Source organism: Apis cerana, linkage group LG4 (assembly GCF_029169275.1).
Source record: "Apis cerana isolate GH-2021 linkage group LG4, AcerK_1.0, whole genome shotgun sequence".
Lineage (NCBI taxonomy): Eukaryota > Metazoa > Arthropoda > Insecta > Hymenoptera > Apidae > Apis > Apis cerana.
In genome coordinates this window covers 9,121,797-9,145,762 of record NC_083855.1, presented here as the reverse complement: position 1 = coordinate 9,145,762, position 23,966 = coordinate 9,121,797, and the positions used below count along the sequence as shown (strand labels likewise).

The following is a 23,966-nucleotide window of genomic DNA, read 5'->3' as shown; positions in this document are numbered from 1 at the left end:
CATAATTTCTTTCGTTCTCTTTCTTATCTCTATCTAACAGTGTCTGCATATATTCCTATTTACCTCTTTTTTTTTTTTTCGTTATCTATCTACTTCATACCGTCATTGTTTCTATTTTTTTTTTTTCTTATCCAACTACGTCTATTTGTCAAAGTTATATATAGAACCTATCACAAGCTGAAAAGAAAATTGCCTATAAATCTATGGCAGCCCTTAAGGCTGTTGTACTTAGGACATACATCGGTATATACATTGATTAATGATTAAATCCTTTCCAATGTTTTTAATAAATGTTCCATGAAATATCGCGTTACAATATGCGTATTACAAATATGCGATATAAGAACTTTTTTCTTCTTCTTCTTCTTTTTAAAAATTCGTTATTTTTATCGTTGAAAGGCAATGTGTAATTACGCGAGTGTGGAATAATTTATAGCATAAATACTAAGAGGGAAATTTTTCGATATGATAAAGATTATGACACGCGAATATAGTATAACGAGCTCTAGCTCCGAGAGCAATTTACCGGGATAAAGTTAAAGCGAGAGTAATAAATCTCCTCGTAACCTATAATTAAACCATTCCATTTTTATTTTCTCTTGCAATTGGAAATTTCTCTTCTATCGATTTTAGAAATTAAATTACTTTTAATATAGAAATATCGATCGAAATTTTTTTAGACGCGTTTCTTTCTTCTTTTTTTAAAATAGTTTGCACACATGCGACTGTTCGATCAAGATCAAAAAAAAAAGAAAAATTGTCTCTGCGCTATTTTAAATATCTTTAATCGTTATTAATTACTGCACCATTGAAATGAAATGATTTTCAGGTGCATAAAATTTGTCGGCAATTCAAACGTCTCGAAACGTAAATCCTATTTTCATCCACGATTGAAGCGCTGCATCTTCATTACACGCATAAAGAAAATAACTTTACGTTACCTGATACGCGGCTGCGTATCTTATTGACAATCGCCTTTCATTGCCTGTAGTAAAACACGTAATAAATCAGTAGTATGACGAATCGGTTAATAAATGAAAATATCTCTGTAAAAATTCTCAATGAGTATGTGTACGGAGTGTGTTCACGCAGAAAGGAACAAGAGAAAGGAAAAGTACGATAATTTTTAGAGGAAAGTAAACAGATTCCGTTGCGATATTCTAGTTGCCACGCCGTTGTAACCTCTTCGCATGTGTGTAATTGGCCGTATCGTAAGAAAAGAGTAATAATTATTGTCGTTGTTTTCCTAGGAAGGGAGGGGAGGGAGAAGAGGACTCATAATTTGAAGAGAAGATATCGAGACAAAGAAATGACCTCACCACTTAATAATTCCAGTCGTATCATCATTTCAACTTTGATTGCCACAATAAGAATGCCGCCCCCTGATTTATCACGATTAATCTTTGTTTGATACCAAGAACAGATCTTCTTTATCTTTCTTCAGAAGCAATTATATTCGTAGAAAATTAGAATCGAATCTTAGAATTACACGGAGGGATCAGTTTCGAAAAATTAATCAAGATCGTATAATCGTTCTATGTTAATTATAAATGATAAAAAAGCTCTGCGAATTTTCTCAGTCATACTTATTTCTTTCGTTCTTTTTTTTCTGCATAAAATCACCTCTCTCGTGCTCCATTGTCGAAATTTGTCAAAAAGCGGAAGAAAATTATCTTTTGACGTCGAATGGAATTATTCTGCGCTTGACGGATATAAAAATATATCTAGAATATTTCCGGTCTAATAATCTGTAATAACCGTTCTCGACGACTCAACGAGGCTAAATAAAAATATCGGATTCCACGATTGCCAAGGATCGTTTCTCGACTTATCACAGATGGCCACGTTCGACCAACTTAAATGGCATCTCAAAGCAAAATCGCTTAAATGACAACCCCAGAAAAAACCACCTGCGGTTTCGATGCGATGCAACGGGGCCGTTTCTTCGTTGTAAAAACTTTTATTAATGGGGGATATGTATATACTCGGAATCAACGCGCAAGCATGAATATCCGGAACAATGGACATAAATTCGAACGATTTCCAATTTTCGCAACGCTCTCCATTATTTTTCGATCAAATTAAACAAATTAAACAAAATAAACAAAGAATGCAAAAAACAACGAATTTAACTACAATTTTTTTCAAAATTATTCGGATGATGGGAAACGAATAAATTTCTATTTCGAAAATTCTGTATCGTATTTTTGCAATTTTCAATCTATTCAACTTGCGAGATTATACCCGTTAATTATTTTCCTCCCTTTCATCGAAAAATTCTCTCGATACGTTTTCGATACTCGATCACTATTCAATGACTATGTGAAACACGCGTTGCAGGGCTGATATAACGAAAACACGATTTCCTACATATTCTGATACAAGCCTGTGTGTTGCTCGTAGCGAGCATGATTATTATTATTATTATTATTATTTGTACATCGAACGCGTATCATCCGATGTTGCACGAAATTTTCAGAGATCCTTTCCGCTGTGTGTACGTGTGTGTATGTGTGTATTGAAAAGGGGGGGAGGGGCATAATATTTCTGGAAAATCCCTGTGATTCCGAGAGGAGATCCTCCCGGAGAGAAGTTCGATTCGAAACAACAATGAGAATCATCCGGGAGGATTAAAGCGGGGATTATTTTCCGGCACGAGAGTATCTGAATCGAAACGCCTGTGTACGGAGAAAAGATTTTCCAGACATGATGGGGACGTGAATTATAATATGGATTGCACGCGTTACAATTAAATCCGCCAACCGTGTAATTCTTGTAATTTTAAGTGCAACGATTCTTCGATCCGAATTTTTTTTTTTTTTTTTTTTTATACATCGTTCGATGATTCCGTTTCAGTCGAGATGATAAGTCGAAAAAGTATTAATCCGTTCCATCATTTTATTAACAGATTTATCTTTATATACAAAAATATTTACGAACGATATTATATTTTAGATTAAATTTCGAATTTATTGTCAACAATAAACAATATAGAATAATATCGTGAAAAATATTTATTATTACGTTCACGAGAATCAAGTTTGTCGACTCGTTTTATTTTTTAACGGAAGAACGGAAATTAACAATTCCGTTTTATGTTCATTGTTCGGATTATTTTATTCGGATTGAAACACGAAAAGAGATTTTTATCTTTTATATCGCGTGGATAAAAATTAGTAATTTTTCAACGTAACGGTTATTCCTTTGTTATTATTTATTTTTTTGTTTCGATATATAAATATGTGCAATGTTAGGGAAGGATGTGACGATATATAAAAACGACACATATATTATCGAGAACAAACAATATAGATAACGTAATTGCATTTAAGTATCGTTCTATATTGCTTTCTTGGAATTTAGCCCTTCGGGTGATTTTATTTATTGTCCTTATAAGGAGGGTCGCTATTTTTATCGACCATATAATCATCCGACGACGTGTTTGGCCAAGGAAGAGGGATCGCTTACGAGGAGGAAACGCGAAATTGTTTGGAACTTTTCCGGTGTTCCGACCCTCATGTTTTCCTCGTTAATTCGACCTCTTAAATCCTCGCCAAATTCGAAGATATATTTGGCAGAAATTGGGCAGAAAGTACTTCTCGAGGGTATTCGAGTTTTGACGACTCCTATTTTTTAATACATCAGTGTTATTGTATTATTATTTCCGAACTATAGTTTGCAAATTTATCGTGTTAAAATTATATTCACCGCACAAATCGAAGGCCATTGTTTCTTTTTTGGCTTTAATAACAATTTTGGAATAATAGTTTTCTGAAACGATCCTCAGAGTTGTCGGAAAAATTCCTTTCTTTTTTACTATTAAAATGGCTTTTTCTCAATGTTACCTTTACTTTTTTTTTTTTAAATCATGGAGAGTAAAAATAATGGTCCAATACGGTTTCTTGCTTAAGCCAAAAGTTTCCTCGAGGTAATTTTGAATTAAAGTTATCCGTGTTTTCCCATTTACCACGAAAGTACTTTCAGTTTGTTCTGAACGTACTAAACGCCAGCCACCGAGAAACACTATTCTCGAAACTCGGTAATTAGATCATCCTGGAGCGTCAACTATTCCGCTGAAACGTTGTAGTTTCGAGCAAATTCGTGGCGTACAATTGATCCTTGTGTATCATTCCCGAGGAACTGGCCCAACAATTCGGACACCTATCGACTACCTTTAACCAAGGGAATCAAATACTGTATAATTCCACAGCCTTAGTCCTCGAACCAAGTTCCTATTCCACTTTAGAATCCAATCGCTTGCAATACCGTGGTGTCACGGTTATAGTAGTCAAAACTTACTAATTTAGCAAATTAATATTAGAAATGTTACTATTAATCGATAAATTAAAAAACCACATTTCGCTAACTTGGATCTCTCATTAATTTTATTCGATAGAAATTATCCAATTAAAATTTGTCTTTTCTATACTTTCTTAATTTTAAAGAAAACACGTGTAAACACAATGCTGAAGGTAACATTTTTCTCGTTACAGTACATGGGTTCGTTTCCTGTGGCAATTCCCGACATTGCCAGCCGTGCTGAGTACGTGCGCTCCCAGTTGGAGACTCTCAGAGTGAGTACCCTTTCGGACAAAAATTTTCTGAAAATTTTTTGTGATAGCTTCAGAGAAATAAACTTGGATGTATATATATATGTACGTACATTTCGAGAATAAAATTCTTGAGAATTATTATTATTATTTTGCTTCAAGAATGAAATTTAAAGTATGTACGTATCAATAAGATTAATAGCAAAATCGTTTAAAGGAACTACGCAAAGATTTCATAGATCAGACAATGAAGAGTGTAAGAGCGAGTTAAGTAAATATTGAATTTTCATTCGTACATACAGGGTTAGCATTTAATCCGAGCATGGCATGCACATGGGACCTCGTTTGTCAGTATACGATAATTACAGAGGTTAAATTTATGTGTACCATATAAGCGTGGTGTATATATATATATACATATTTGTAATATTACATTTCCATAAACGTGGTTACTGGTAGTAAGTTACAGTTGAAGTTATCAAATTAGTTGAGAACATTTATATCAATTGTACGATATAATAAGTGTGATATATTACTATTTTCAAAAATTAATTTCACAAAGGTCATGAAGGGGATGATAAATCTCCATCGTACAACATGATTTCGTCCTGAAATATAATTTTGCAACTTGTATGCATTATTAAAGCTCACCAACCAAAAAATGCGGGAACGAGATTTTAATGTTTATTCAGTGTTTACGTGTAAAACGCGAAAACTTTGTGAAAAGTTCGCGTAGAATGAATACCTACTGTTTTGAATAAAATGTTCTCTTAGAAAAGTGGTTTAATCGTGCATTCAACTTTATCTACTCTTTTTCGACAATAAAATTTAAAATAAACTTACCGTGGCGAATTAACTTTCAAGAAATTCTATATTTCGATCAAAATTAAATATAAGTTAAATCTATTCTCGTTTTTCTCAATAATAAGTTATTTTACATTTCCATAAAGGAAATTCCAGATATTTATCTTAAACAACGCATTCTATCTCACGCTTGCATAAACAGTTCAAAAGAAATTTCACGCATCTACTACGTTCCCTATCCTATGAAATAACCTATGAAATACCGTAACGTCATTCCTTAAAACAAGAAACGAAGAACAGGAAAAAAAAAAGAAAAGAAAGAAAACTTTTCGAAAAGAAAGATACTTGACTCGCGTGGACGAGGTAACCGTATCATCGCCACTTACCCGGATGCATTTTCCAAACGAGGGTAGGAATGGTTGGTGAACGGGCCGCGGTGGCGCAATTAACACCGGCGTTGCGCCGTTCCTTGGGCTAATTAGGCAGAACTTACAAGCGGGTTTGTAACCGCGGGTGCAACGCGCCGAATCAAACAACAGATTTGCGGCTCGAAATAAACTTCGTTTCACCCCGGCTTTATTATTGTAAGCTACGTTATTACTGTAAACCTAGTAATGACTACCGACCCCTGAAGGGATCAGCAGAATTTCGGTGCACCGAGTTTCATCAGAGTTTGAATATTTGCCTGTGGGAGCGAGGGCAATCCTCGTGCTCCTCCTCTCCTCGTCGAGAGTGGTTGTCGGTCTAATCTTTTGCGCGTGTGTGCACGCACGCGTGTGCGAGCGGCTGCTGGTAGGCGAAAGTGTGTACGTGACGGTGAAACCGGGAATTATGAAGGCTGAATTTTATGAAGGCATTAAAGAATATCTCGTGCCACTTTTCGCCGTGGTGGTATTCCATTAGACTCCCTCCTCCCCCTTGATGGACAGATTTCCATGAATACACTCCGCGGTTGCGTACCCCTCCTCCTTTCCCGTCAAAGGTGGAAAGGAGAGCCGAAGATATCAACGTGCTCTCCGAGTAGTTTTTCGTGCTCGCCTCTATTCGCCCCCTCCCCCCTTATCCCAATGTTTATGCGTCGCGATTAATCTCTCCTCCGGCACAGAACCACCCCCGTTCGACACTAGGAAAATTTATATAAAGGCGAGTAAACCTTTTACGATTAAAATATTTTAGATTCGAGTATCGGCTTGATTTTGTTTATTCTATTCATTTATCCTCGGTTTCTTAAAAAATTTATCGTTCGATGATAGTAGAAGACGAAGCAGTTAAAAGTTTAGATTATAGATTTTATGATAGACGTACAAGTATTGAAAATATTGAAATCTACCGGAAGTGTAGTAAGAAAGTTGTATTCGGATTCGACTTTCGTTCGCGCGGTATCAAGTTTCCTTGGTAAGCGACATTTATAGAGGCAAGGGATAGAAAGGAGCATCGTTGATATCAGCGAATGATTCCCGTCGTTTCCTTTTATCCGCTCGAGTGCGATTTTCGCCTCATTTAGCTCGCCAGCGCATAAAATATGAACGCCTAAAAAGGGTGATGAGATGGATATGCCCCGCGCTTACGCTGAGCACGAGCTTTAGGGAAGCGAATTTTTATCCTGCGTGCAAAACCGAACGTACGCGACCAAGATCCACGTTTCGGCGAAAAGTGACGATGGGCGAACGAAACGTATCCCTTGAAACAGTCGTGTAAACGCGATTCACCTCGAGCATTACTTCGTTTCGAGTTTCGATTATCCTTCCCTACCCTCTTTTTCTCATTATACATCAAAGTTAATCGGACGTTTGAAGGAAAAATTGTTCTCGACTCGATTGGTGGTGGGGGTACGTGCGAATAAATCACGTGTGCGAAAGGAAAAGAGTCTGAAACCACCGCTTATTAAATTCCTTCGTGACGAAATTTTAGAATTCGTTCGAAAGAGGGATCGGGTTTCAACTGTAGCAGCAAAATTTATCCACCGGAAGTAACTTGGGTGGACGCGTTGGCTTTCTCGGAAACCGAGTTACGAATTTTACGTTTACCGTGGACACGTCTCGAGATTACATCGAGGCACGTATCAGGAGGAGAAGGTTTAATTATAGATATTCGTAAACTTTTTACGTATTCTTTCCTTCACATATTTGTGAACACGCGAACCGGAAATTGTTATTTCGCTTTTCACGGTGGAGACCAATATCTTGATTTTCCTCCCGTTCGTTCCTTCAGTTTAATAGAGCGGAAATATGCGGTACTTGCGGTTGTAGACGGTTTTAAAGCGTGAGGTAAAAGGTAAATGGTGTAAAAATCAGGCAGATAAAAGAGGCGGAGGAAAATTCCTTGTTCACCCCGTGGAATACAATGTTACCTCGATACGTCACGAGATACGAAATGAAAAAAAAAAAAAATAGCGTCGAAAAGTCGATGATTCCGTTTTTTAATTTACAAAATCTGAAGATAAAATATAAACTCTTTTATCGAAAACTAATTTCGCGATCGATCTTATATAAAAACGTTCGCATATAAAATGTTTATAAATTTCAAATCAGCCCACGAGTCGAAAACGTATCGTCGAGGGAATATCAGGACGCGAAATACGCGAAGAATGATATTAAATTGGAACGTGATGCTACAACGAGTGGCTATGTATAAAACGTTACGTGTCCGGTTTAACATTTTCTTCCTGTTAAAAAAAAAAAAAGAAAAAGTATCACGTGTATACGCGCATGTATATATGGTTTTGCTCGAGGAGGGAAGCATTACTTTGTTAAAAAGCAGGTTCGCAACTGGTGTCAACCGAGCGTTAATATTTCTTCCTCCAGTTTACAGGACAATACGATGTGCAAATAAGGAACGGCGAAGGGATGGGAAGGGACGAGCGGAGGAGGAGTGAAAAAAAGACGAGCGTAAACCAGACTGCTGAGTAGTCTGTGTTTACTACGATATTATATTATACCCTTCTTCATTGCGGCGGCAACCGGGGAGAAATAAAGCTTTTCCATTTATACCCGATTTTTCCTCTCGCTCGAAATTTCCTCCTCTCTTCTCCTCCGCCTATATGCATTTCCCTTTCTTTTCTTTTCTTTTCTACGTTAATTCTCGACTCCTCGGGAACAAAAATTCGACGTAACGAGATCGTCTCTAATTTTGTATCCGCTTAAACTTCCATCCATTTTTGCTTTATCGCCGTTTATTGTTATTTATCTATTTACGCTCGTCGCATCGTGGACGATACTTATTTAAATAAACGAAACTTGGTTTCATACGTGCAACTGGGGCGGAAAGAAAGATAATTACGCCTGTGCTCTACCGTTTATGCGGAGGTTTCGCATCAAGTGGGGCGAGAATACGCAAGAATTTGCATGAAACGTTGAATACAAATTTTCACCGGAAATCACGGAAGTGAAAATTTTTAACTAAAAGAAAAGAAAAAAATGAATCTCGCGCTTTTAAATCATATTTTTTGATATTTTTTTTCACCATATGTGGAATAAAAAAATATATTTCGTTCATTCAGGAAGAAATTAATCGATCAAACTTGAGAAAATTTGTGACTCGATAAATGCATAACCATCTTCTCGACTCGCCGCATTGTACCGCCAAGTATTAAAGAAGTTTCTGAACAGGATTTCATTGAAATGACGGGACGAAGACACCGTGACGATCCAGAAATTTCATTACGCTGTCTAGAAACTTTATCGTGTTTTTAAAATACCGGTACGCCAGTCATTTCGTTATTTTCTTTCTTTCTTTCTTTCGCGGAAAATTTCTTCGTGTGATTCGAAAATTCGATCCTCCATGTATATATATATTTTCTACGTCATTTTTTCGCCATGGATTCGAGCGTTTCCCGTTCGAAGAATTCCAGGCTAACCGTGGTGGAATCATTAATATCGACGGGAAACCAGTTGTAGCGAGTTTAAACTGTTTGCCCGAGTTGAAAAGAGGAAACTTGAAGAGATTCGCTTTAAAGGGTCGAGGAACTTTGCAGCTTCCGTCCCATGTGCTTGTATTTAAAGTAAAAGGAGGCACGCTCGTCGGGTATAAGATTCGCTAACGAAAATCGAGTATTTGTTGATGTAGTGAAGTCGAGATTCGTAGCAGTTTGTGCTAATTCGAGCGAAAATGACGAGTGTTGATAAGCGGACGTAAATATCGGCCGATGAATCGCTTGATCATTTCGAGTATGAATTTTAAATTAACTAGTTTAATTTTAATGGAATAAAAAAAAGAGATACTGAAAATATTAAATTTCTTTCATTTCATTAAACTTATTTCACAGAGATAAATTTGGAGACAACTGTTACAATTTTGCACCCCCAAAAAAATCGAGAAATCTTCTAAATTTGGCATTAAAAAGTATTATTTGTCGCGTTCTTCTGTCGAGCGAATTATGTCATGTAACCGGTTATCGATACGACTTGACGCGTGTAAAATAATTCGATCACTCTCGATATATCGAAAATATCGCGTCCTCCTCTCTTGTCGATTTTCGTCGATTCCTCCGAGAACGTCATTGCGTTACAAACCGGGGGATAGAAGAAGAAGATGCTCGAGTCTCTCGGGCAAGGTCAACGAGTTTTGAACGCGAATAAAAAGCGCAATTGACGAGGGTTGTACGGGAGGGGAGAGGGGAGGTGAACGGGGGATCCGTCCCTCCCGTGCACTAAATTGTACGTCTTCGTGGCCGAGTTCGAAATTAATGAAACACGTTCGAACGATGCCAGTTCCTTTAAAATTCTCGCTCGTCTCGCCGACCAGATATACGCAAATGATCATCGAATTTCCATTCGACGAATCCCTGCGTCTTCTTTTCGCGCGCGTTAAATAGATCGATTCGAGGAGAAGAATATTTTCCAAATATTCTATTCGCGAAAAGTAAATTGTAAATTGGATAAATTGGGAGAAGAGGTATGGAAGATGTCGGAACGTAAAGGATAGATGAAGAAGGGAAAGTCCAGTGAAGAGTGGAGGGGGAGGTTCGAGTAATAATGCGAATTGATCTGAACTTTGATTGAAATTGGATCAAATTTACTCCAACTTTAATTGAAATTTAAATGCACGAATCATTTCGGGATCCCAGCAACGCTTAAATTTAAACACAAATTTTTCTTTCAAGTGTTAAGTAAGGGAACTTGATCACGATCCAATTCTGGTCCCGCAAATATTAATCATAGCGTGTAAATTTGAATATCGTGGCTGTATTGTTTGGACTGTATCGGATATTCGTAAAACATTAGAAATCAATTTATAACACTCTTATCGATACTCGTCGATACTCGTCGAGGAATTTAACGAGCGGAGAACCGATTCGTCCCAGTTGAATGAATCGTGCCGCGATTTCAAAAATCTATTTGTTATTACGGGGAACACGGAGTGGAAAGTGTCGTTGCTGCACGTAAAGTTTACAAAAGAGGAGGGGAAGGGGGAGAAGACGAAAGGAGATACATGAAAAAGCTGTTTCTGAGCGATGCGTTTCACCATCGCCGTGACGTAAGGCGGACGACATCGATACATTCGGATACCGGCGGAGGGCAATGGATGCGCATTGTCATGCCGATGAATTCCAACTATAAATTTCAAGCGGGAAGGAGGTGTTGCAATTTATGAATACGTTTGACAGATTGAAGTACAGATTGTAAATCATCTAATTACCATAAATATTTTCACTCTTCGAAGGCTCAAATGCACCGGACTCGCGTTCACGAAGCAACTTCGATTCACAAAGCAATCATCTACTCAAAATCCTTTGGCAACGTTTCTTCGTATCGTTAATAACGACAATACTCGACAACTTTTATTCTTTATCCATCTTTCCTCTCTTTTTCTGTCCTTTCCTCCATAGTCTCTGTCTCTCTTCCTCTGTGCCTCCGTAATATTTCGATTGCGTCCTTTGTCCCTTTTGTTTCGTAGAAGCGCGATGGGATGAGTCGGTGTTTTGCGAGAAAGATAATAAAGCGTATTCCGCCCGTCCCTTCGGTTTCCTCCCTGTTTCCCGCGAAAACGATACGCGCCCGGTCCCTGCCGGATAAAAATCTTTCGGGAAGGAAGCTACGCAGGGCCGTACGCGTCATTTCTGAGTGCACTCTAATTATTCACGCACGACGAATCATATCCATAGAAATAAAAGAAAACGTTGAACGTTTCCATCTACTTTCCACGGCGACCATTCTTTTCAATATCACTCGTCTCCTCCGATTAGTATAAGCCTCCGAGCTACGCAGACGCAAACACACTCTCTCTGTCTCTTTCTCTGTTTCCTTCTTTTTTTGTCTTTGTCTATTGCTTACGGAGAAGGAAATATTGTATAAAAAAAAATCGACGAATATTCGTTCCACCACGAATATTATTCCTCTCCTAAATTTTCCCTCGTCCCAAAACTTTCTAAAACGTTGAAATCAGACTTTATAATTATCCCGATGCTTTCGCGCGAATTGTACTCGACGAATAAAAGACCCTATTGTACGATATAAATTTGTTTATAGTTTATCATGTCGGTTAATAGAAAATGTCAGAATTTTAATTAAAGCCGGGCGCAACGAAAGCGAACGAAATTTAATTTCATTACCAGTGTTAATTAATATACCCGCGCGTGAAATTACGCATTGCTTGGGACTTTATTATTATTATTATTATTATTACAGTGCTGTTTTCCTTTTTTTTTTTTTTTCTATCACGCATCATTTCACAGTGCAAAGAAGAAAAACTTTTGCAAATCAAATCTTTCTTTTTTTTTTTTTTTTGTATAAAATAACACGATTAATTCTTTCCTTCCCATTTCCTTATTCTCCTTTCGACAGATCGAAAATTCGAAATATCATCGGTCATCAGCGAACAATTATGTGTACAATTTCGCGTTGGAAAGAAGAGAAAATCTGATCTCCTGTATTAATTACTCATATTCATCCTTCTGTTTGTATCGGTTCGCGCTATCTCGCAACATTTCTTTCAATGTCTGGCCAAAGTACTTTGTCACAGCCGGCATTTACGACCGATAAAACGCGCGGGGACGACTCGCGTTCGATTATTCGGACGAAACGATTGGTCGTTTCCATATCAGTCAGCCCGGATTCATCTTTCTCTAGTTAGAGCGTAGCCTACGAGTTTCAATCTATCCTCCTCCTCTCTCAGTCGAAAGGGTGGGGGGAGGAATCCGATTCGAATAAACGAAACTCGATTATTATCCCGCGGTATCCGCGGATGTTACGAGTATCAATATTTGCCCGGACGAAATAAAATCGTGTTTGCTAAATTTTAAATGATCCTTCCCAATGATAAAAACGCGAAGCGAGAAAATGGATCGATTGGTGTGCGGTGATAACTGTAGGAGAGAGAGAGAAAGAGAAGTATTTATTCGTCGTGCGTTGTTTCATTTTTCGTCTGGAACGTGTCTGTAACGCAACGCGGTTATGATTCCAGGGAAGATGTTGGATCAAATTTCTACCAATTGACGCGATTGTTAATCAATAAGTAGGATCCTTCGATAATGTTATGATTCGATTGTATAGATTCTGGGGTTTATAGTTTCGTTCGTACGAGTCGCTTCTTCGTCGCGTTCGCAATTTTCTGTAGAAGGAAATAGTTACACGGAGATTCGTAAAAGTTTATTTGAGCCATTCGGGATGCAATTCGGTACAAAAAGTCGTAACAACGGGGTATACCTCGACGGGTATAAGTTTAATACAAGTGAAAGCAGCGAAATCACCGATTCTGGGGACGATGCGTGGCGATAAATTCGCGCGTAAAAGCGCGATTTTGTTCGATGTCGTTTTAATCGAATTAGCTTCCCTCCCTTTTTTTACTCCGAGCTGAGTTTGAGTCGTGCGTAAAAGTGGCGGTGACACGTCCCAACGCTTGTATCTTAACAACCCTAATTGCGAATTCTGTTTGAATAACATAGTGGATACAGTAGTGAGCGTGAAATTCCACGAGGGAAAAGTTTGCGTGAGATCGTTATAAAAACTTAGGCCGAGGTTAGTCGACCTCGTGTGTATCTTCGGCCGATTGGATATGCAGGAAGTAGTAAAGCCAGCCGTGTAAGAAACAAAGAAACGTGTTCGCAGGAGAAATAATAAAATTTAGTAGGAAAGTTGACTGTCGAGTGATCTTTCGCAAGGTTCGTGAAAAAGATTCAAATTGTTGTGCACGCATAATATTTGCTTAGTAACTGCATGCTATTCTTTTCGGCATATGAATATTTTACAGCGTCGCTTTTGTGTAAAACTTGCGCGCAACTTGATTATTACACCGCGTTTCACGGTCTTCAATTCTAAATATTCAAAATAACTTTTCAGTTTACTCACGCTTTTACATTCAGCCAAGGTAAAAGTTGCTTTTAATATATTGAAACCGTATTTTTCTTTACTGCGCCTTATATTTTATCTCGCCTCCCTATCTCCCTTACGCAAAATTTGTTCCAGAAAAATCGATGATGCGAATCGCGTGAAAATTATGGTTTTACGAGTTTCCAAAATTTTGTAATATAACAATTCGAAAGTCAGGAAGCGATAATTATCATCCTATTGAAATAAACGATTAAAGAGAAAGGGAAAAAAAAGAAATCACATTATAATTTTGTTCCCTTCCAATTAATGATTCGAAAAATTGCCACGGAAGATTTCTAGAAAAATTATAGTTACGAATCGATGTATTGTTTGAAACTTTCCACCGGACATAAAAATTGCAATCCGTTCTCGATGAAAATTCTAATTCAGGAAATTTGGCGTAATGAATGAAGAAATGAGTTTAACTCGCGGTTGCACATCCGGGGATTCGAATTAAATTGAGAATATTTAGCCGGGAGTAAGAGGGGGAAAATGACGGTGTAGATTAACGAGAATTCATTTGTCGAGGTGAAAACGATCCTGTGAACAATCGGAGCCTTTAACCGGGACAAATTTCGAGTGTCATGGATAAGTTGTCAAAGCCACCTGCTGTAATTGCCAATTACATTGGTCGTTTTCACTTCGGTATCAAATGACTCTCTGCTTTTTTTCGTAATGTATCCAATTGCTGCACATTTTGCGGACACCACGATTATTAGAAGCTACGCATTAAAGAAATACACGATTATCCGACAATTGTGGAAGTAATTATTATAAATTCATCAACCAGTTGAGCCGCGTCTCGTTTCTCTTAAAACGTACAATTTCAGAAATTTTTTTACCAATTGTTTTCCATCTAAAAAAAAAATTGATAATTAGACACTACAATTATCAGGAGCAAACAAATTCAGGAGGATCTCTTTTGGATTTTCTTCATTCTCGATAGAAAAAAATGCCGTTAAATTGTGAATTAATTGGACGTGGTCGCGTTGCGTCGCGATGAAATTGGCTTGGAGGAAGAATCTGATTCTCTTCTTGGAATCTAAAATCAAATCGATGGTCCAGCACTACGGAGGAATGTAATTCGATCGAGAGAAAAATCCAATAAACACATTCCACGGTGGCACGGCATATTAGCATAAAACGACTTTCTTCTTTTCTGCCTTTTGCCCCGTCTATTCCCGAATACCAATATTTTCTGTTCGGTTGAGTCGGCAAAGAAACTTATTTATATTTGACGTTGTTCGACGCCACGATAAATTCGCAGCATTTCTAGAGAAAAAAAAAATCTATAAATTAATGCAAAACGTTTCTCAAATAATTGCGTTTGTATGCAAATGTGCGTATTTATCATTTTCGTTCGATCAAGAGATGATATCGTGGATATATAATTTCTATATATATATTTTTTTCTCCCCGGCGAAATTGATAATGCGGTAATAATTAATTTCCAAAGATAAAATCTCTTTATTTGAAATACCAATCTCGAGTTTCGAGTCTCGAGGAATAAATTAATTTCTGTCCATTTTGTAATCGGTATTTTTTTACAAAATTATGAAAATTAAACGATATTTCGATTAAATATACTATTATTATTATTATTATTATTAATTAATGTAAGATTCTATCGTAACAGAGCTAACAAAGGGAATAAGAATACGATCCTATGACGAACTATGGATTTGTAACCGTACGAATGTTACAAATTACGGTTCGTTTCATCGGTGAATAGGTCATTCCAATAAATTAATCGAAATAATTCTCCTGTCACGCTTTTATCGTGATTCTCTACCCTACATTCTCGAGCAAAAAAAAAAGAAAAGAAAAGAAAAAGAAAAAGAAACCAGGATATATACGAGTGGAAATTTATCACAATGTCTAACGTCATAGCAGAGGATGTCGACATCGCCTCTCTCCATCGATCGAGAGACGAATGAAGCTGTTTGTCAACGCTTTGAAAAACTTTCTCCCTCGACGATCTCACGCTGTACACGCAACACCTCTCTTCCAAATATCAATCGAATTCAATTATTCGATTATTTCACCACAATGTCCCTGCAACGACCTACAACAACCTCCTCTTAATTTCATCTTTCCTTTCGATCCTTCTCACACGGATGGAGGGGTTGAAGGACGAGGCAACGAGCACAATTGGAAATACTCGGACGTGTGTAGTTGGGCGAAGCAATACGTTAAATTCGAAAGGATGAAACGGATGGAATCCCGCGCGCAAACCCTAAACGCATGCAGGCTAATCGCAAGAGTGGCACGCCGTCGTGCATCCCTGATGAGAATCTCCTCTTTGGACTCGGCGTACGAAGGACAACCTGTCGCGCGGCAAACTTCCGGGGGAGGCTTATGGCTCCTTTGTGCAAGACGTGGTGCAATTACACGCAATTGCTCGAGCTGTCATTTTCCAGCCCCCGGCCCACTCCCCTCCCCCCTCGCTTCTGCTCTTCTCCTCATCCGTCCCGCTCCCGTCGCCTCTTCCTCTTTATTCTCCGCTCTCTCTCGCTCCCCCTTTCTCAAAAGATCCTTTGTAGGCGTTTTTATTGCCGTATACCCACGTATCCTTTCCATGGGCGTAGCCAGGACTTCGTTTAAGAAGAGGAGGAAGAGAAGAGGGAGGGGCGAAAGTAAGGCGGTGGAACAAATTTTAATTTTATTTTAATAGAGGCTCGTGCCTCTATGGATATCAACGTTTGGAATTTGGGTCAAAGTCTTCGCGGATCTTTTAAGTTAGGTTTACAATTACAGGTAAGATTAGAAAGAATTACGTTTAATTTATAGAAAGCTAAATTTCCTTTGCAATTTTTATATTCATAATATTTAAATTAATCCTCGATCGAATACACATTTTCCAGGTTAAATTTAAGTTTCCTTTCCTCCGATACGAGGAGGCTTTAATAATTATTTACACGCAAAAATCGCAAAGACTCTTCTTCTCGAATCGTACATTTTTCACCCGTCGTTCTTTTATAAAAATAGAAATGTATTGCGTTAAAAGAAACGTATCTCGTTCCTGAATATGAACATAAAATTTCCTTCCACTTTCATCTCCTACTAAATTCGAAACAAGTACGCAACATACTTACGAAATACTTAGAATTTTTCCACGAATTGATCCATCGAACGTTCCATTTTCTTCATCCTGGCTACGCCCATGCCCCCCTCTTTCTCTCTCTTTTTCTCCGACAATGTCCGGCTCTTTTTTCTCGTTGGTGTCGAATTCATCCGGTTTTTCCCTCCGTACCCTTCCCCATCCTAGAGGATCTTTCGCGTAGAAACGCGTCCCCTTTAGATCGAAGCAAGTCGAATCCACGGTTCGAGTTCATCCTCGTCGCTGAATGCGATCCTTTTAATGGCATTACGCGTTTACGGCGCAGTAAGCTCTTTACTACACCGGTGAACCAACGTGGGACCAACCCGTGGACGAGATTTAATGCAACACGCTCGATTTATGACTTCCTGAACGCGCGAGATTTCTAGGAGGAAGAAGGAAGGACGCGACTTCTCGATCGTTCCCTCGATGGATTATTGCGGATTATATCCGTGGAGAAGTTGGTCCTTTCCTTTTCTCCTTCTCTCTCTTCTATTTTTCTTTTGCATCGCCGCGGAGAATGAGTAGAGACACGCGGTTTCCTTCGACGCGGCGAGATCTCCCCATCTTCCATCTCCGTGGATTGCTCAGAGATGCATCGATGCCGCCTCGGCAGCAAAGTTTCTCGTTAAAAAGTTTTCTTGTTAGAGATTTTTCTTGTCCCTCGTGTGACAACTCGCCCTCGCCGTTATCATTCATTTACACCTTGCTTCTTTTCAATTCCCTTTTCCCTTTCTCTTCTCGCGTCACGCTCCTCTTCCGTCCACGAGTTATTACCAACGTTTCAAATGCCTCTTCTCTTTCGCAACGTTGGCGAATAATTCGATCGCGTTTCTCTTTCGCTCACTTCAACTTTTCTCTCGGTCCGTTCTCGAACTTCGACTCTCGAAAACCGAGCAGTTTATCCCAGTTTATCGTTCCTCGCGATCGGTCGAAGAATCGCCAAATCAATTCGCTTCCGATCAATCGCCTCCTTTCCAACGACCAACTTTCGCCGGTTCTCCTTTTTCTTTCTCCCTACTCTAGCAGCACGCCGCTATCGTCTTCCAATGAAGCAGAAACATTAGAACCAGTCCTGCCCCATTCCCATCCATCCATCCATCCGTTCATCCCGCGAATTGGGGGATAGAAAAATAGAAATTGTAATCCAGCGTGTCCTGGGTTGAAACGACGAGAATAAAAATCGACGTACAGCTCGGCGACCAGCTGGATTCGAATTTCCATTGTTCGCGAAACCATTGAAGAATTCATAGAGAAAGTCGGAGAACTGGCTCCAGCTAACCAGACACACAGTTTCGTAGACAGGTCTCTGAAACGGCAGACAAGTCGTTGTCCTCCTCATCGTGATTCCACTTTCTTGCTCGTCCGTGATCGTGGTAGTTTCGATCGTCTTCCTCGTCGTCGTCGTCGTCGTCGTGATGGTCGTGGTCCTTGTCGTTGACGACGTCGACGATATAGGTCAAGCGTAGCTTGTAGCGAGCTGCCTGTTCTCATTAAACACCTCCAGGCTGCGTTCAATGAGTGTGGAGATTGCCATCTTTTGCACACCCACTGTCGAGTCTACTCCTCCTCCTCCTCCTCTTCCAATTTTCTCTCTCTCCCTCCACGAGTCCTCCATGAAACCTCTCCGCAGTCTTTCCAGTATCTTCATTACCGTGGCTACGTAGCTCCACGATGTTTCGCCGAGGTACACGTGTGTTTTCAAAGCTACTTCAACCGCGCCCACATTACCATCTTCACATTTTTGCCTAGGTTTTACCATTGTTCGCTTCGCCCTTCCTCTCTTCCCTCTTTTGCAAATTTTTTGGCGCTTCTTCGTCCGTTCACCTTGGCGATTCTCCTCTTTCAACGAGAGCATCGCTATCATTTGTCAAAGTGGAAAGTTAAGCTTAACGTAAATTAATTCGCCAATTTTTCGAGAAATATCTCGTACGTTTGTCCTGATATATCGAGGAGAACAATTATTCGTCTTCGAATAGAAACGTTTGCCTCGAACGTGTTTGTTGCAATATATGCGACAAATGAATATTCTTCTCACATTGGATATACATGGAAGAATCGAAAATTTTCCCACCGTTGTAAAAATCGGGCCCATAAATTCGTATCGAAAACGTCTCTCAGAGATTCCCGATGCATCTCTATACACACACACTCGAGGGAAGAATCCCCCGCGTGTTTCTCGACGCCAGTCCGCCCCGCGGATATGTGTATCCGCGCGGGCATCGACACATATCCAACGCGCGATCTCGCGCGTTTCAACGAAGGAGTGTGCCGTGGCGCACACCTGCACACGAAACCCCGAACGGGAGAGAGCCGTCGCATCTATGCGATCTCCGGCCACGGTTTAAGACGGCAGTCTGTGCCCTGGCATTCCCGCGGGTCGTTGAACCTGGGTGATCACGTTGGAGAAGCCTTGTGCGCGAATATCTCCTCCCTTCCGTCTTCCTTTCTTCGGCCGCATCCCACTTTCTCTCTCTCTCTTCCTCTCTCGTAGCGCGCAGAGGATCGAAAATGCGTGAGCGCGCCTTTGCGGTTATTGGTGGTTCCTTTGGTTCCGTTTGGTTGGATGGACGACGATCTGCCGAGTTTTCCTAGTTCTCGGTTATTATACATATACGATAATGGTGGTGATCGGTTCGACGAGGTTTCGAGAGCAAAGCAAAGGTTCTCTGTTGGTATTACGCTGTGTCTGTTGTTACGCGGCAAAAGTGTTATTCTCGAGATCACGGTATTTACATATGTTTGCGTACGGGTTGCGTATCGTTCCTTTTATCTGTTTGATCGTGAAAGCAGATACTTCATTGTTTCGTGCTCGCGCTCGTTCCTTGTAACGTTAATACAAGAAGTTTATGAGCCGTATCAGTGTCGCGCTTAATGTGTTACCGAGGAATGTAAAAGTGAATACACTGCCGCGTTCGTGTTCGTGTTCGCTGCTTCGTTCCAACGTTGCTCGCTCGGAATGGGTGGCTTCGAGTTAATTTGCGCGATTGTGTGCGCTTCGCTCTTTCTCGGAAAGATGTTTTTCTTTTTCTTTTTCTTCTCCTTTTTTTTTACTTTCGTCGAGGTTAACCTCGTTCGTGATTTTTCCTTTTTTCTTTTTTATCAAATTTGTACGCGATACAACTTTCAGAGTAGGTATAATTGAAGGCGCGTGTCAATATCGCTAATAGAAATTTTAGAAATGCGTACGAATTGATTGAAAAAACACCGTTGGTTGTGTAATTTGCACAAGGAAGTTTTTCACCTCCTCTAGAAATATTTGGATTTAATAGGCTGGTTATATATCTCAAGGCGAGGAGATCGAACGTTAAACAAACTAGCCAACTCTGTAAAAGTAATTAACGCGTTTAACCGGTTCTTCGTTGGACCGCTCTCTCCTTTATATATAACGAAACGCGAGTTTTATCCTTGATTCCACGTGGAAACACGCTTCGGCGAGTTGTATGGATGCAAATCAATGGGTTGATCGCGATCCACGAAGGGGGTTAAAGTCTCGTCGTCATTTTTTTTTTTTCTTTCCTTTTTTTTCCGTCCCGACTGGAAGGAAGCGTTTAGAATGATTCTCTGTCTCTGAATGGTTGCTGACTTCACTGTTGAGATGTCGAGCGTGTAACGATCCCTGTAATGATCGGCCGACTCGATGATGCATTTAGTCCCCCGGAAATCGATCTCGACTCGCGCAAGATTGAAACTGGATTTTTCTCTCGAATACTCTCGCCCTCTTCTCTCTTTTATCGTTTGTCTGAGTTTTTACACGAGCGAATAAATAAAATTGGAAAAAACAAAAGAAGGAGAGAGAGAGAAAGAATCGATTGACGCGAGCCTTCAATCCTTTTGACTGTGACACGAGCGTTATTATAGTCTATTTTGTGTCTCTTTACTATTGAAACGTCTGCAGATAGGTATTCAGGCTGAATAGAGAGATATTCAAAAAAAAGAAAAAAAGAAAAAAATATATACATAGGATATAAAATTGATTCGCGAAGATTAATCTCTTCTATCGGTAATCGAACTGCTTATCATCGTTTCTTCAAAACGCACCGTCGAATTGAATTTTCCAAGACGTTGACGTTGGAGAAAAATCATGGGAATGCGCTCGTGAAGGAGATTGCAGTTTTACACGCGATTTTCGCAATAGAACGAGTTACTCGAACCAGGATCTAAACCAGGGTTCCAGGGTTGAAATTCAAACGGAATCGTAGCTTTTTGGAAGCGTATTCCTCGTGATTTCCCGGCGCACACGTCACAGGAATATGGCGTCGATCGAACGGCAATACGAAACGGCTTATCTCCTGGAGCCGCTCTTTTTATTACCCTCTTGGGCTCACTTTCGCGAAGAGAGATCCCCGACAGACAGGCCGTGGATGGAGTCTACTTCCAACCACCCCCTCCTTCCTTTTTCCTCCCTCCACCCCCTCCCCAACGCTGTTATTTCACCGCCTTGGGAGAGTTGGCTCGGTTCGCAAGATGCAAAAATCTTCTCCCGTCAAGTTACTTGATCCGGATTAACGCGGAAAGCCGGGTAACAGCATCAAACGTTTTTACACGAGACGAGACTTCGGTTATTTGGTCGTGACGCGTCGTCGACGGGAACGAGCGACGAAGTCTTTTGCTTAGTGGCGCGGAATGCCGTCTATCCCGATGGAAACCTTCCGCGAATTTTTCCCTCCTCCCCCTCTTCTTCTCTGTGACATTGTGTCCCGCCTTGTATCGCGTGGATTAATAATCTTTCTTCGACTCTGGGATGCTTTTCTTTCGCGATACGGTATTTCCGTTCTCGTGAAAAGGTGAAAAGATTGGAGGAGAAAGCGGAATGGGTTCGACGAAGCTCGTTATCTCGATTTACGTCTTTTATTTGGGAACGATCGATGAATAATCTCTTATCGATCTGTTAACACTTATCGTTACACTCTTCCGATTTCGTCGAAGTTTAACATTGTTCGACGTAAATAGAATCGCAACGTGTTCAGATTCGAGAAATATATATACGTATACTAAGATATATGTTACATCTCTGTCATTAAAATACAATCAGAAAGTAGAGGAAACCGTGCCGTTGAAGTCGCTTTTTGAATTATCCCGATATCTCAAACGGTTGTCGAGATATAACTATTTAAAGTTGGTTAAAATAGTCTAGGGATGATGAATGGGCCCGCGAGTCATTGACCTACATTTTTTCCTGGAAATGCGTACTACGTTTTTCCAAGAATCCCGTCTGTCACTTGTCTGGAGTTTGGGGTAGATCAGTGAGACGAGGTGCGAGCGAGAGATCCGAGTAAGGAACAAGGACGGAGATAGTAAACGATTAAAAAATTACCCTTTTCTTTACACGACGATATCTCCGGAACCGGAAGTCGTATCGGGATAAATCAGAAAGCGTTTTAAAGAGAAAGGTTCCGCGTTTCCAATGATCGTTCACTCGTTGACCGGAAGTCATTATCTTCGGAGTTATAACGGTTCAAAGTTTTTTTAATTTTAATACAGTTTAATCAAGCTTAAGATAAACGATCAATAATTAGCTTTTCTTTACACGATGATATTTCGGGAACTGAAGGTTGTATTTGGATAAATAAAAAAACGTTTTAAAGAGGAAGATTCCGCGTTTCCAATGACCGTTCACTCGTTGACCGGAAGTCATTATCTTCGGAGTTATAACGGTTCAAAGTTTTTTTAATTTTAATCAAGCTTAAGTTAAATGACCAAAAATTAGCTTTTCTTTATACGATGATATTTCGGGAACTGAAAGTCGTATTTGGATAAATAAAAAAACGTTTTAAAGAGGAAGATTCCGCGTTTCCAATGATCGTTCACTCGTTGACTGGAAGTCATTATCTTCGGAGTTATAACGGTTCAAAGTTTCCTTAATTTCAATATATCTTTAATCGAATTTTAAGCTAAATTACCTGACAATTGCTCGTGTTCGGATATTTTAATCTATTTTTAATTATTAATAAGTAAAAAAAAACAATGTCAAAAACCAACATATCGTTTATCTCTTTGTTTTAAATATTTCAAATCAATTGTATAATTTGAAGGTGTAATGGATAATATTAAAGTGCTTAAAAATTTTCGTACCGCGAAAATCACTCATAAAGAATCATTGCAACAGGAAAATAAACCAAGATGAAGGAAAAAGTAGGAGCTGACGTGGATGAAACGTGGAGAAGCGTATATTAACGAGATGAGAAAGTGGATTACTGTAGTTAGGAAAAACGACGAAAATTCGTTGGTGAGTCGGAGTTGCCAAGATAAAATGGGATTGCTAGAATGAAGTTAAAATAAGATGATTTCTCTACTATTTCTTTATATATATATATATATATATATATATATATTTTATAGAAACTAAAAATATGCGTACATTATACATTTTATACAATTTATCGAAAAGATGAATCTATAGAAAATAATTGGCTTGACTGTTATTCAGACGGAACATAAAACATGTAGATAAGGAAAAATATGTGTATGGAGAAATATCCATAGCGATATCGAATCGTGAGGGATGGAGAAAGAAATAGGAAGTGGGAGAAGAAAGAAACTGAAAACTAGAACGTGAGAGTTAAAACATATGTATGCATGTTCCACTGGGCGACACTATTTTCCATGAAACTTCCAAGAATCGTATATTTTACAAAGATTTTGTGCTATTTTATCTCAAACTTCCATTTCTTTTTCAAACATATTCGTAACTTGGATACAAATATAGATACTTTTAAAGTTTATCGAATATCAGTACTTTGTTACGTTCCTTAAAGCGTATTCTATCATAAATCGAGAATAATTTTAATATCTAATTATTCGTGTAATAAATAACGATTTTCCTTAATTTTGATAGCTTAAAATGTATATTAGCTCTTCAAACTGGCTATGCAAATGCAAGCTAATTTGCGTTTCATCGAAGATTACGAACATTACAAAATTTTCCCGATGGAAACTTAATATTTGCATACAGTTTACGATCCATACAGTTTACGTTACGAAAATCAATGAGCTAAAATTTCTATGAAATTCTTATAAAACGCGTCGATATAAAAAAATTCATATATTTAAAATATGAATTCATACATATTAAATTAAAAAATATATATCCATTTGTTTCCAAATTAATTTTCTATCTAACTAAACTGTCCACATTGAATAACCGAAAATAATTGATCACCGTCACCGCTAATTAAAATGTAAATTTACCGAACGACGTTTATT

The 23,966-nt window shown here is 39.0% G+C and overlaps 1 protein-coding gene across 5 annotated transcripts in view; it reads left to right on the top strand.

Moving 5' to 3' along the window:
• LOC107999044 (EGFR adapter protein) overlaps nucleotides 1-23,966 on the top strand; it is a 232,051-nt gene that overhangs the window by 50,588 nt on the left and 157,497 nt on the right. For 4 of the 5 annotated variants that reach the window (XM_062073984.1, XM_017058680.3, XM_028667320.2 and 1 more), the window contains one exon: nucleotides 4,494-4,574. The exons of the other annotated variant lie outside the window; for it this stretch is intronic. In XM_062073984.1, the coding sequence (XP_061929968.1) occupies nucleotides 4,497-4,574 (78 nt within the window). In that variant the 5' untranslated portion in view covers nucleotides 4,494-4,496. The remainder of the gene's footprint in view (nucleotides 1-4,493; nucleotides 4,575-23,966) is intronic. 5 annotated transcript variants of the gene reach the window in all.